This window comes from Euwallacea similis, chromosome 17, assembly GCF_039881205.1.
Source record: "Euwallacea similis isolate ESF13 chromosome 17, ESF131.1, whole genome shotgun sequence".
Classification (NCBI taxonomy): Eukaryota; Metazoa; Arthropoda; class Insecta; order Coleoptera; family Curculionidae; genus Euwallacea; species Euwallacea similis.
The window spans coordinates 162712-177375 of NC_089625.1; the positions used below are offsets into that span (position 1 = coordinate 162712).

At 32.4% G+C, this 14664-nt stretch overlaps 2 protein-coding genes across 2 annotated transcripts in view; one reads left to right on the forward strand and one right to left on the reverse strand.

Moving 5' to 3' along the window:
* LOC136414497 (sensory neuron membrane protein 2-like) overlaps positions 1–12894 on the reverse strand; it is a 50551-nt gene extending 37657 nt beyond the window's left edge. Inside the window, exons 1-3 of the mRNA XM_066398546.1 lie at positions 12736–12894; positions 7500–7657; positions 6950–7097 (exon numbers count right to left, since the gene is read on the reverse strand). Coding sequence (XP_066254643.1) covers positions 6950–7097; positions 7500–7657; positions 12736–12870 — 441 coding nt within the window. The 5' untranslated portion in view covers positions 12871–12894. The remainder of the gene's footprint in view (positions 1–6949; positions 7098–7499; positions 7658–12735) is intronic.
* LOC136414429 (cuticle protein 16.5-like) lies at positions 822–6406 on the forward strand. Its single transcript, XM_066398433.1, has 2 exons — positions 822–948; positions 5817–6406. The coding sequence occupies exons 1-2, from the start codon at positions 865–867 to the stop codon at positions 6339–6341; spliced, it is 609 nt and encodes a 202-aa protein (XP_066254530.1). The 5' UTR covers positions 822–864; the 3' UTR covers positions 6342–6406.
* Positions 12895–14664: the final 1770 nt, after the last annotated feature.

Sequence of the window (14664 nt, forward strand, 5' to 3'; positions counted from 1 at the left end):
AGTAAACGGCCATAGCAATCGAAAATTTGTGCACTTACAACAATTAAATATTTAATGTTTATACTATATTACCAAAGTGCAAGTTTTTGTAAAATAAAAAAACGGAGATAAAAAAATCGTTTATAAATAAGTACTAAGTTTATAAACAAGTAAATAAGTATAATAAACAATTGCAAATAAAGGTTTTTAAAAAATGATAACTTTCCGAATTTCCGAAACCATTTTTTTTCAAACTCATGGTTATTGAGACTTTTTTGTTTATTTTGGTCCATATTATTACCTCTTTAAATATTTTACACTATTTTTTTTAACATCCTGTATTTAAAACATTTTGTAGTCTAAAGAAATGTTTTTAATTATTTCCAATATTTCAATGGGCAATTTTTTAAATCCCAAAACAACTTTTTGTTGAGCATCTAATTACTCAATTTTGCCCCCAATTAACCCACGCTTTATGTGCTTCCGAGATCGCAACGATGAGCGTCGAATTAGGCCGCCCTTTGCAATCCTTTAATATAAAAAAAGCAAAAAAGTTTCCGTGTTCTGTCCAATTACATCCATCATTGTAAAACCACATTGACCTTTTCAAGTACCAGCTCCACGCCACCGCAAATTACAGACCGATCTTATGATTTAAGATTACTTTCCGTCTTCGGGTACGAGGGCCGCCCATACCAATATCAAAATTGTATTAATGGTTAATGGGTATAACGAGGTATTCCAAACACGAGGAAAAAAACGCCATGCGGAACTCAAACTGGTGTAACTGCTTTAAAAGAACTTCGCATTAATTAGAAATGTCAACTTGTAAGCTGCGAACAATGCAGGAATAAAAATCCAAGAAGGTCGCCCGAATTTTGATTCATGTATAAATATCCGCCCAAGATTTTAAACTGTATCAGTTATCTGTTCACCAGAAATATTAAAACAACCACAATGAACTCCTACGTAAGTAACCATTGTACTTGTATTTACTTAAATTGCTTGTATGATAAATTTTGATAGGTGCTTATTCGTATATATACAAGGTATTATTTAAGTACGTGGCCAAATTTCAAAGGATGGTTTTTAAGTGATTCCAAGGCAAAGAGTTTGTATTAACATCGGTCCGGTAATGCTTCGTTTTCAAGATATAAGGTGTCAATTTTTTTAAAATTGTTACATATTAAAAACAAAACTCCTAAATAACAAGAAGACGCAAACTAATATGACGTTGAAACTTGGTAACAGTTTTCAATGCATTACAAAGGAATCCTTTTTGCTAGAAATGGTTTGTCTACTTTTGCTAGTGGCGTGCACAAGGGCAACGTCTACAATTTAAAAAAATCAAACAAAAAAAAACGCTTTATTAAAACTACATCTAAACAAATGATACGCAATTTTTTTTGTAAAAAAACATTTAATAATAATTAAATGCGAAAGTTCAACAAAATCAGCTAAAGGATTATTAAAATTTTTACGAAAAAACAATTAAAAAAAAAGTTTGACATTCTATATCTCCAAAACGAAGGATTACCAGACCTATGTTTACGTAAACTTTTCGTTTTAGAATCATAGAAAGAATCACCCCTTGAAGTTTTGCCACATACTTAAATAACACCCTATATGTCCTCGATAGCTCATTTCTACTATGCGATTTTTTGTGCTTATCGAAGTTGCAATTTTCTTACATGATCACCTTAGAAATTTGGTCTCACATTTTTCTATTTTAGGTAACTCTGTTTTTTTTTTTAATGTATTAGAATTGTTCGTTTATAGAGAAAATTCCTTTTTGCCCATTATTCACGGTCATTTAACAATGGTTCTCCTTTTAGTGTTAACGTTTTATTTTCTTGTATGTTGTCCTAGTAAACCTACGAAGGACTCACATTACTTTGAACGATCGATCAAAAAAGATATTTTCAACATTAATGACCTGCATTAAAGATTTTGATTTATCTTGATATTGAAAAATAGATAAACAGAATGAGATTTTCAATATCAGATGTCTAGAGCAAACAAAGCAGTCGCATAATTTTATTTACGATCCTGATAGTTAGTACCTATTAATTTTTCTTTGCCAAAATCTATATACAGGGTGTTTGGTACACCAATAGAAAGTTTCAATGGGCGGTAAATAAGATCATTTTGAATTTATATAACCATATTTAGACTTATACAAAGTACCATTGTTTTTCAAATATTGACCTTCTAAGACTTTTATGAGAAATAATTGAGTTGATACAATTAAGTTTATTTCATTTTAGTATTAAATTCTTTCGGCTTTCGGAAATATCTTTTAAAATATTCTTAATATGCATGCTGACAAAGCAAAACAAAAATGAACTAAAAATTATTATTATAAACAATTATGTAGACAAATTAATATGTTAAAATACTATCCAATGTATTCTTTCATTAAAAAAAAAACATTTTCTCTAATGTTGTGTTAGCCTAGCAAATTGAAATACTCTTAAAAACTTCTCTATTGTATACTCTTTCGCATGATATATGGGATTATCTCAAAAGTATAGTTCACAAAACTGAAAACGAAAGGAAATATTACTCACTTCAAGAATATCAGCGACATTAAATTTAAATAAATATTAATCACTTTAAAATATATAGCACTAGTTCTAACTTAAACAATAATTCTATTAATTCATTTTATTTTCGAAATGAGATCCTCCATTTTTAATCCACTTACTTACCCCCTTTACTCTGACCTCCCAACTCTTCCCCCTTGGCTGATATTTAAAATATGTGAAAAAATCATTTAAAAAATGATAAGACTTTCTATACAGATAAATGTAGTATTATAGATTTAAAATAACCCCATCTATCTACCATTGAAAACTTTCTATCGTTGTACCCGACACCCTGTGCTAATCAAAATTGTTGCATATTAATATATTTCAATTTTAATTTTGTACACTTAAGGTATTCTTACGTTTTTCCGGGCTATTAGTGATACTTGACCATCTTAAGCAGCTGATGTAGCTCTTTTTCGATCTCTTACTGGACGATCTTCAACATTATTTAATTCGTGATATTCTTTTTTTATTTGCTACACATCACTTTGTAAAACACCAACATTTTGTGCAATACCTGTTTGATGTTGTTGTTAAAGAGTAATTATTTTTATTCTATTAAAATAAGAAATCGCACTTCTAGGCAATCTACAAAACGTTAATAAAATAATATGAGAAATAAATTTTAATCTGCAATGAACGGAATTATCGACATTAATAAAATTCAATGAAACCATGATAATATTTTTAGTTCTTTTTTTATTGGGGTATAGAAACTGTAATGTATAAAATTGTCAGTTGCAGACTACAGTTTATTTTTCGTTTTATTCTGTTAACGCCATTTAAAATGCTTAGAAATACGATTTATTATTTGAATAGAATAAAAATAATTATTTTTTAACAACAAAGTTTTCGTCAAACGGATATTTAATCACAACTCAAATGATGTTAAAGATTGTCCGGGAAGAGGTCGAAAAAGAGGTACAACAATTGCTCAAGATTGACAAGTATTATTAATAGCCCGAAAAAACATAATAATATTCCCAAGTGTATAAAATCAAAATTGAAATATATAAATATAGAATAATTTTGATTAAGAGTGTAATTGAATAGAAAATTTATCTTTTGAGAGAAATGGATTGATTTTGGAATTTTAACATTTACGTAAAAATAAATACAATGAATACGATATAAGTAATAAAATTACAAAATGGAAAATTTAAAGCACATCTGCTTTGCGGCCGTTCCACTGGTTACAATCAATTACTATAGATAAATAGAGAATTAAATTAAGCATGAATAACTATATAATAAAGCAGATAATTTAAGAAATTAAGCAAAAAATGCGATTTGGTTTTGGATAAAAAAACTCACTCGTTTTTAGACACAGTGATTTTTCAGTCACTCTGTGCAAAAATACATACGTTTTTTATCCTTTTATTCCATATATTAACTTTAATTACCATTTTAAAACCAAATATCTTTTTTCCTTAATTTTTTCAGTCATCTGCTTTATTTCATAGCTATACATATATGCTCAATATCATTCTCTATCTATCTGTAAGAATTAATTCCAATTAATGGAATAACCGCAAACATACATATTTACTTGCTAGTGTCCATTTTGCAACTTTATCATTTACTTCATAATCATTGCATGCACTTCTGAGTAAGTGCTAAAAAAATGTTCCAGAAGCGCATCCCATAGTTACGTCGCTGATGGCTCCAGAATGTCCAATGATTCCATTATCCATTCATTCCATAGGTTGACTTTGCCTCAAAATGGAAAACTAAATCTAATTTTTTGCTTAATCTCTTTAATTATCTATTCCATTTTCATAATTTTACTACCTATTTAATCACACCTATGCATTGTACCTACGTCTGCGTAAACGCAAAAAATTCGAAAGTCAAAGTCTAGGTAAAACATTTCGAAAAATTTGAATTAAGTATAGCCTTCTAATTTTGACTTTAACAGAGTAAAATACCCCTGAATTTGGATTTAAATCAGTTGCTACATGTTAGAGCCAGTATAGATAGGTATATGAGACCCAAGTCAACTTGGTAACAGACACCCTTCTTAAGGCACTTAGCTAATATCACTTGTCTCGAAAGAGGCTCGTTGCTCGCTTTGTCTCATTATTGTTCGTTTTTATCGATACTGTTTTTACACGTAAATTATTGTTTCTTCTTATAAAAAATTCAACTATAATTAGAAATGTTGTTCGTAATTTTTACACAAAACAATGTCTCTGAGACTGCGAACTCAGGTTGGCCCGAACATGATGATACCTTGGTGGTCAGTTTGTAAATACCTGTATTTCGGTTGGGTTTGCGAAATACGTCACCTTTGTTCTTTCGAATGAGAATCCTCTCACTTTGGTTCTATGAGAAGGACACATACATTTTGGCGTTATAAGGAGAACCATCTACACTTCTAGTCAAGTCAAACTCGAAGCACATTACATCATCGTTTTGTTCCTTTCAACTGGATTATCACACACACTACATAAGCTCATCATTAAAATTGACAAAATAAGTTTTTCAGTGTGGAACCCGAACCAGACTCACTTTTACTTCCCCAAATATTTTTGGGCTACTGTCCCTTGTACTATTTCAGTTTTTTAATTAAAATTTTAATATCCATTAATGACTCGTTGTACTACTAAGATCTAGACACTTTCTCCAGTTAAAGACTTGATTCTCGCAGTGGGTTGGAAAGATTCACAGACCTAACAACACGAGAAGAGATGCATGTAGACTCAATTTCAATTAAAATTAAAAGACACTAGTTCTTCAATGTTTAAGTCGCATTATACCTAGGATCTCCCTGTTTTTACTTTATCAAGGATTTGTACTTGTAAACATCTGCAACGAAATAACCAGTATCCCCTTTATACATGTAATACGGATTAGATAATACACGCAAAAATTAAATTGTTTGTCCTCTTTAATCCCTCCATATTTATAACACTTAATAAGAATTAAAATTTTTTTTAAATGCTATTTTCATGAAGTCGCAAACTTTGAAGTGTTTAATAATTCGAGTGGACTTGATGTGTACGTCTTTGGAGCTTTCCTTCCCGAAACACATTGATTTATTCTATCATTTATACTTCTTTTCATGAAATGTTTTACTAGATAACAGACTTCATTTAAAATTTTAAAAGTAAATCAGTAGTCAATGAATTAGGTAGGTATAGTGATTTATACTATAACCCATGTTTTGCACATGGCCACTAATCTACACCTGCAATGTTATCAAAATCACTTTGCCTTTGAATGAAATAATGCCATTTTCTACAGTCCTTCGTCGCTTTTTTCGCCGTCTTGGCTGTGGCCAGCGCCAGTGTCGCTGCCGTCCTGCCATCGACCAAAATCATCCAAGGGCCCAGCTCCAGGAGTACCGTGGTTGGACCTGATGGTAGCGCCATCTCCTCAATTGCCCCTGGTGGACAGATCATCTCCGAAGAATCCGTAGGAGTGGTTGCCGAAACCGCCCCCGTTGTAGCGGCCGCCCCAGCTCTCGCCTACTCTGCCCCATTAGTCGCTGCCCACGCTGCCCCAGCTGTCGCATACTCTGCCCCAGTAGTGGCTGCCCATACTGCATACGCCGCGCCAGTGGTGGCCGCCCATACTGCCTACTCTGCCCCAGTGGTGTCTGCCTATTCTGCCCCAGTAGTGTCTACCTATTCAGCACCTTTGGTTTCCGGAGTTGCCACTCACTCTACCGTTGACACCGTCGTTGCTGGGCCATCTGGTACCATTGCTACTGGCAGGACTGTCGCTTCCCCAGTTGTGGCTGCAGCTCCCGTGGTTTCCGCTTGGTAGAGAGTTTCGAGGCTTTGTAGGTTTATGATACGGCATTGAATAAAACTGGTGTAGTTGATAATGAAGAGTCGTTTTTTATTTTTTTTTCTGTGAGCACCAACGCTGAAGTTCATTACCTCAATCCATAAATGAACCACAAAAGAGGAAAACGAACTAAAGTACGTCATATAACATGATATCCTACAGAATGTACCAATAATATATTACCATCAAACTTTAAGGGGTGATGAGGGACGTTAATGCAATATAATATCATGTATGGGTTTGCCGATGGAATAGATTTAAAGTGACAAATTTGGAAACGTATTCAAATTAAATGACGTTCAACGTGTTTACTAGTGTCCTGTTCAAGATTCACACTATCTTGTTACGCTTATTTTAACCATTTTAATAAAAAAGAAAAAATTTAGTTAATAAATATTTATAACCTTGTATCTAGGGAACAAAGCATTTTTCCTAAAATCGTCAAAGAACAAAAAATTCTTAAAATTACTCTGAGAATAGTCCCCTAAATTTTGCCTAACGTTTAGGAAACATCCTGTATACATTAATCTTAATAAAATCAGTCGAAAAGCAGGATTGGGAGTAAAGAAGTTCTTACTGCTTACCACATAAGGGGTGTTTAGTATTGTTACTAGGTCATTCTCGGTCAGATCTCCAGACGCCTCTTGGTCGAAATCATATAATTCATAGTCGTAGTAAGAAATTTCATCAGAAACATAATTCCAAATAACATCATCTTTCCATCGGTTCAACCTACGAAATTTCAAAAGTTCGAAGTTCAATCATTAATCTTTGTTCATCACCGAGTTTAATAGATAACTATTAATATTAAGGCATATTAGGAGCAAACATGAAAACTATGAGAAACAGTTGTTGCATTAAAAAGATATGTAACATGCTGTTCATTAAGATATAGCATTACCGCACGCTTTTCATTCATAATTTCCATACTTTGACGCAAATTTGTGTGATATAAAGGGGGTTTTCCCAGTACTAGAAATTCTATTTCTCTTCGGAGTTTACCCAAAGAGACCTGAAAAATACATTTTTCTCATAAAAATTCACCCTGTATATCCATTATGTTTATACCAATGTCTCAAAATGTGCTCTTTGCGATAAGATACTATTTGTTTTATTTTTTTCATTTTGACTTACTTGTAAACGTATGGTCCTGTTTCTTTAACAACAGGCTTGGCTCCTTTCAGTACCTCTTCATGGTTCACAATGGTAAATAGGTACACCTTGAAATTTAATGAAAAGGGAACTTTCATAAAAATTTTCCATTGGTCTGTGTTTTCTTTTAGTATTTTCGTCTGAAATTTAATTAATTCTCTTTAGAATCATTAACTTAGATTAGAAAGTCTCTAAAGATTTATTAACGACCATTTGCATCAAGTAATTATTAGCCTTTATTAATATTTATGAATGTTAAGAAACCCTTGAGCCAAAATAGTAATTTTTTTATAAAGTTTTATATATTTTTTTATGAAGGGCGTAAAACTAAACTTTTACTTTAAATTTTTTATTATAAAAATATTGATTAAATTTATTTATTTTTTTAATATTTATATAAATTATAAAAATACTAAATATTTACAAAATATCCAGCTGGCTTTTTTATAATTTTAAAACCCTAGAGCTTAATTATGTTACACCCTAGGGCATAAAAGTGACAAAAAAGCCTTTTGGATTTATTTCTCACTCGGAAATGGGGGCACACAATTGTGTTTTACATATCTGTATTTTATGGTTTACGTATTTTACACAAATAACATTATTATATAACTGTTTCATATGAACAAAAACACCAATAATATAATCAACAAAAACAAATTATGCGCGCATAAACGTGCTCTACACCCTCTTATGAGTGTGAGAAAAGCACTTTTCACACGATAATCACGGAATGATAATATTGTCTCTTAACAGATTAAAACGTCCAATGTAGTAGTATATAGTTCATTGGACGTTTTAAGTAAGTAAGTTTTAGTAAATCATATATTTGAAGACTTTGACAAAAGAACCGGGCAAGTCCATATTTTTTAATGATTGAGTTTTCAATGACACTATATTATAATCAATGTTACGCATCTTTTGGTGTATAAATAAGGCAAATCCGTCGCATTTTAACGGAGTTATTACACAAAAAGACTTGCCCGGTTCTTGGAGATTAATTGGTGAAGGACTTACAACGGGTGGGGCTGGTTGATCGTACTTTAGGCATGCACTAATCACAAATATATCATTGTTACTGTATAGAAGTGTGTGAAAACCTGATATATTGCGATTTGAAGAGTCTGTACAAATATGGATATTTCTGATGAAGAATCGAAACCGTATCAAAGTTCAAGGAGCGAATAAGTACCCGAACTCCATCAACTATCCATAAATAAAAGTATACAGGCTATGAAGATGTGACAACCGGTGCGTGAATGATCGCGGCTGGGAATTGCCTCAGGAGGAATTACCTCTTCGGGAAATCACTGTGTAAGCGAAAAAGAGTAGATAAGAACGAACAGAGTAGAAAATAGAGGAGCGGTGTGGAAGGTGGTTGTATTTCAGAGTTAGGGTGGTAAGTTTATTAGATCTTGTTAACGAGTTGTTCTTATTAAATGAGCTTAAGAATCCTATGATTTATTTGAATGCTTAGTGGGGTACCACAGAAAATTATTGTTCCACGTGAAAAGTCGAAATTCCGTATTAGGAAATGGCCGGAAGGCGGAGGGTACGTAAATAGAGGCAGGAAGCATCGACAGAATGAGCAGTGGGGCAGGAATCTTCGTAAAAATTTAAAGGCCAATAACAATAACTCTTTATCGCTGAAGGAAATGAAAATAAAAGAGTGCAAAAACCTTGTGGAAAAATATGTTTCAGCGGTTTACCAAAGTTACTATAAAATCGTTTTTGGAGAACTAACAGAATCACCAAGTATCGAATATGATACAAATGCAGAGGCCGAAGAAGAAACGAATAACGGCTATAAAACTGATTCTTTAGTTATTTAAACAAAAAATTAGTTTTAGTCATTATTTAATAAATAACATTCGTAAATTAGTTTGATATTTTTTTGATTAGATGTTAATTTAATGCAAGAAACAGGCAAGTCCAAATTTTCAAAATCACCACGGGGTGATTTTATACGTACACATTTTTTCGTTAACCAAACCACTAAATCATACTACAAGTAATTGTGTTCTTATTTTTATTTTATAAAACATCATTCCAAAATGGCAAAGTTTTTTTCATTTCCTGAAAATTAAAAAAAATTGGAGTTGCCCGGTTCTGGCACCAAGGTTTTCATTTAAACATTATTATTTTTTTGACCATATTAACTGTTGATGCCAGCACTTTAAATTCAATACCAACATTAAAAAAACTATTTTTGTTTTAATTTTTATCAGTATAATGGATTTATTCCGATCAATTTTGAATAATTTAGGACAAAATTTATGAAACAGAATCAAGATTAAATCTTTCCTAGTTTCCGCTATCATAGAAAAAGTATAATGTAAAATTCGTGCGAAACGATTAGCTATTTCCGGTACTAGTTGTACAATATACTAATCTGGCTTAAGGGTACAATATTGAGCGTAGTTAAAAATTGTTTAATGAATACCTATAAGAAATATAAGCTTTATAGTTATGGCTAAATTAAATTTTACTCCTTTAACTTTTTGTGCTCATAACGGCAAGAATCAAAACATTGTTTCATCCATACAGCGTGTTAATTTGAAAACGAACCACCCTCGATATTTCGGTCCTTATACAAAATATGTAAATATGCAAAAAAACGTCGATTTTATTTTCAAAAAAAACTATCTTAAGTCGGTTTTCTATTAAATTGCATGCGCCCTTTAACGGAGGTAGAAATAATCACTAAAATCTTAAATGGAAAGGAGGGTCAAGTTATATTTCATTTAAAAAGTGTTTTAATTACCTTTCCAAATGTATCTGTTTTTTTTCATTGAGAATTTTTCGAAAAATCATGTCCAAATCATTAACAAGCTTAAGTATCAATCATATTGTAGAAAAATTGTTTATTAATATTTTAAGTATTCAAAATGTTGTCCATTATTTTATAAAAAGTAATAAAGTCTGTTTTCAAACTTCACTCTAACATATGCACGAAAACTTCTACTTGAATTTCTTTACACGCAGCTGTAATTCTTCTTTTAAATCCTTCCAAATCTCAAGACTAGATTTTATAAACAACAAATTTAAGATGCCCCTAGAGAAAAAATCCAGAGGTGTTAAATCAGGTGATCGTGGTGGTCACTCAATTGATTTCCTTTGACGAATCCATTTGCCAGGACACCTACTGTGTAAGCACTGTCTAACAGGATGAAAATAGTGTGGTGGGCCTTCGTCTTATTGAAAATAAAGTTACGAATGTATTAGCAACAACATATAGCAGATCCGGCTATAGAACTTCCATATATACTGCGTGACAAAGAAAGGTAAACACCCATTAAAGTTAATTTTATTTTGATAATTTTTTTTGTACGTGTTCAGTACCACATACTTAGTCAATGATTACATTTTCAGCAAGATCAGAGGAAGAACTTCATTTTTTTTTCAATAGTGTGTTGAGCATCCACGGTTCCTTATACACTCATTGATACGCCTGGGCTCGGATCTAATAAGATTGTCAATGTCTTCTTGAGGTATCTCATTCCAGGCAATCTGAACTTCATGAGTAAGGGCTGCTAAAGTCTGTGGAGGGTGCTGTAAATTCAACAGTCTGCGGCCAATCATGTCCCACACATGTTCAATAGGAGACAGATCCGGCGATCGAGGTGGCCAGGGTAAACGGTTGATTTGATGTTGATCCATGAACGTTATTGTTTGCCTAGCAACATAAGGTCTAGCATTGTCTTGCTGGAAAATAGCGTTCGGGATAGTTCGAAAATATGGAATCACATATGGCTCCAACACTTCTTGGATATAGCATTGGGCAGTCATGTTGCCTTTAATGAAAACTAGGGGTGACCTGCTACCATATGCGATAACACCCCATACCATAACGCCTACAGTACGGTGGACATGACGCTCTCTGTCAAATTGTGGATCTCGCCTTTCACCCCGTCGCCTTCTCACCCTTGCCCGACCGTCGTTCATCCCCAGACAGAAGCGGGATTCATCACTAAAGATCACCTGAGTCCATTCTTGGTCCCACTGAATCCTCTCTCTACACCATTGTAAACGGTTAGATCGATGTTCGCGAGTGAGAGACAACACCCAATGCGGACGATAGGACAAAAGGCCAAAACTTCGTATTCGGCGATATACTGTACGCATACCAACCCTATTCCCATGTTCTTCAAACCACTGATTTGCAATAGCTCGACTGCTGCTAAATCGGTCTCTAAGAGCCAAAAGTCGCAATCGACGATCTTCGCGGTCTGTGGTTCCTCTGAGTCGCCCAGTGCCTCTGGCTCTGTGCCCATGGCCTTCCTGAGTCCACGCCTGGTAACACCGCACTATGGTTCCTAAGGATCTGTTAGTTCTTCTAGACACTTCTCTGACCGACAGACCTGCTTCGCACAACCCAACAATCCGCCCCCTCTCAAAGTCACTAAGCTGACGGATCTGTTCAATTCTACGCACTCTAGGCATAATGAGTAAAAATTATGACCGATTGCAACACACTTCACAAAAGTTGCGATACAAATGTGAACAAAAATGTTTAAACAAAATTTTATTTTTTAAGGAACGACCCATGGAAACTAAAAAAAAATTTACAGATAAACTTGAAATTTTGATCATTTCTTTCTTTTTTTAAGATAAGTCAACATGCAAAAAATTATCAAAATAAAATGTTTTTTAATGGGTGTTTACCTTTCTTTGTCACGTAGTATATTTCATTGAGTGGATTGATGAGTGCGATTTGCCAAAGGAACTGAACTTTTTGTATAAATTGAAATTGAGGTTGGAAATATAACAGATCATCCAGAAGGCTGGAGTATACTCAATTAGAGCAAATCTACTCTAATCTATATAGGATTTTTATACCCAGGAGTGGTTCGAAAAACGATATAAAATTTCCAGGCCTGTGTTTAATAAAATAATAAGTTAATGTTAAAACGAAAAGACGTATTTAAATTTGACCGCGTTATCTTGTGGCCAAAAACTACTACAATGAAGCCAAATTGTCCCAAATAACCGAAAAAAAAATAAAAATAAAATTCTAAACTGTCTTATTCTTCGTACTTTCTTCCTTTTTTGTCACTTAAGTACACATTTTTTCATTTTGTAACAAACGACTTTTGATTAAGTACTAAATAGTGAAACTTTCCATAATTTGATCGACTCTGTCTTTCATGTAACTTCCGAGATCCGAATAGTTACATGAAAGTCTGGGGCATCCAGAACATTATCATTGCAAACTTACCTCCAGCAATTTTTTATCAACCAATTTGGGTAAGAAACTGAATCCTAAATAAAGACCCACTATCAGTAATACTACCCCGCATACACCACAGATGAAAACAATCTTGTAATCTATCTTAATTTTCGGAATTTTCATTTTTAATTCTATAATTCACATAAGTTTAACCTAATTTAACTGAAACCATACAATGGATACTTCTTCAATTGACTTTGTACTCACGATCTTAGTAACCAACTATGAAGCTTTATCATACATTGATATAATAAGTAATACAAGGACAAAATTTCAGTCATAATGACTTTAGTGAATTTATCTCTATTCGACATCGCATACAAAATGAAACCATTACCTAACTACCTACACCTGTATGTATGTATCATTTGTAGAAATTATCCATTATTAAACCTAATTTCATTCGATTTTATCTCTATAATCAAGCAGTAGAATAACTATCGTGGTACTCTAGAGGATTCTTTATTATCTTTCATAATAATATTAGTAAATACGGTTTAAATGACAAATCAAGAGTTCTTAATTCTTAATTTTCCAATTAAATAATAATCTGGACATTAACTATCGCAAAAGATACTTTTATAAACATTTAAAATTATAAAGTTAATGAGATCTAATAATTAACTCGGTAAGTTAATTATTATATAATATTAACACCTCTTCACCCCGATGGAATGTCCGACCGAAATACACCCAGTGTTGTGATTGGTCCTGTGATAAATAGTAGTGTGTGAAGGGATGAAGAAATAATGTTTGTATTTTATATATTTGTGTATGAACCTCAATTTAAGTAAAGGCCCATTATCAGCAATACTATTATGCATACACCGCAAGTGAAAATAATTTTTTCATTAATGTTAATTTGCAGTAATTTTCATGTTTAATTCTACAAATCATAGAGATTATTCATCAATTTCAATAGTGAGATTTCAACAGTTTAAATTTAATTAAAAATGTACAACACGTTCTTTTTTAGTTGACTTTGAACTCCCAGGTACCTTAAAATTTATAACGATCCAAAATATAAAATCGATGACTAAACGGGTTTGGCTTTCAAACTAAATAATTACATAATAAAAGCATATTCAACTTCCCTTTATAATTACTCACTTGAAATGAACACAAAAATGGGATCAGTACCAATAATGGTTGCTGCAGTTCTTCAGAGATTTTATAGATTCAGAACGTACCTTGAATACGTTAAAATGTGTGCAATTTCCTTACGATTTGTTTATCGTAGAACAAAATTTAAAAAAAAATGTATGAATTCATTAGAAAATGTTACTTTTGCATTTCGCAACTGTTTACATATTATCTTCGATACATATCGATATTATATGTACATAGTATCTATATCAAAATTATAACTCAACATCCCATATATGAGTTAGAGGTAACGTCTTTCGTTGGTAACAATGAAATTTTAGTGATGCAAATCGCCAATTTTTTTAGGAGTTGAAATTGGGTTCTATTAATTTTTATTATACACGTATAGCCAAAATTAACAGGTTTTCTACCGAGGGTCATTTTATGGTTCGACCGGAGCGACCAGACTTTCACTTCTCATTAGAACTCCTTATTTCACATATAAATAAATTTTACATTTATATTTACGATAATTATCCTCAGTATGTAAGAGGAAGAAATGTGGTTGCTTCCGTCTCATATATGGAGCACTGTGCTATAACGTATTACCTTTAGAAACAAAACATGTGATTCAATAACGAGTTCGGAATAAAAATTAATAATATGTATAAAGTAGTAAATGTTTATTTCAACTTTTTTATAAAAAAAAAATAAATTAACAAGAGCCTCTGAATTTGAAAAGTTAGATAATTTCGGCCATTTTTACAACATACATATGTAAACACATATTATTTAACAATGAATAAAGTCCCAAAGCTATCTGAAGTTGAC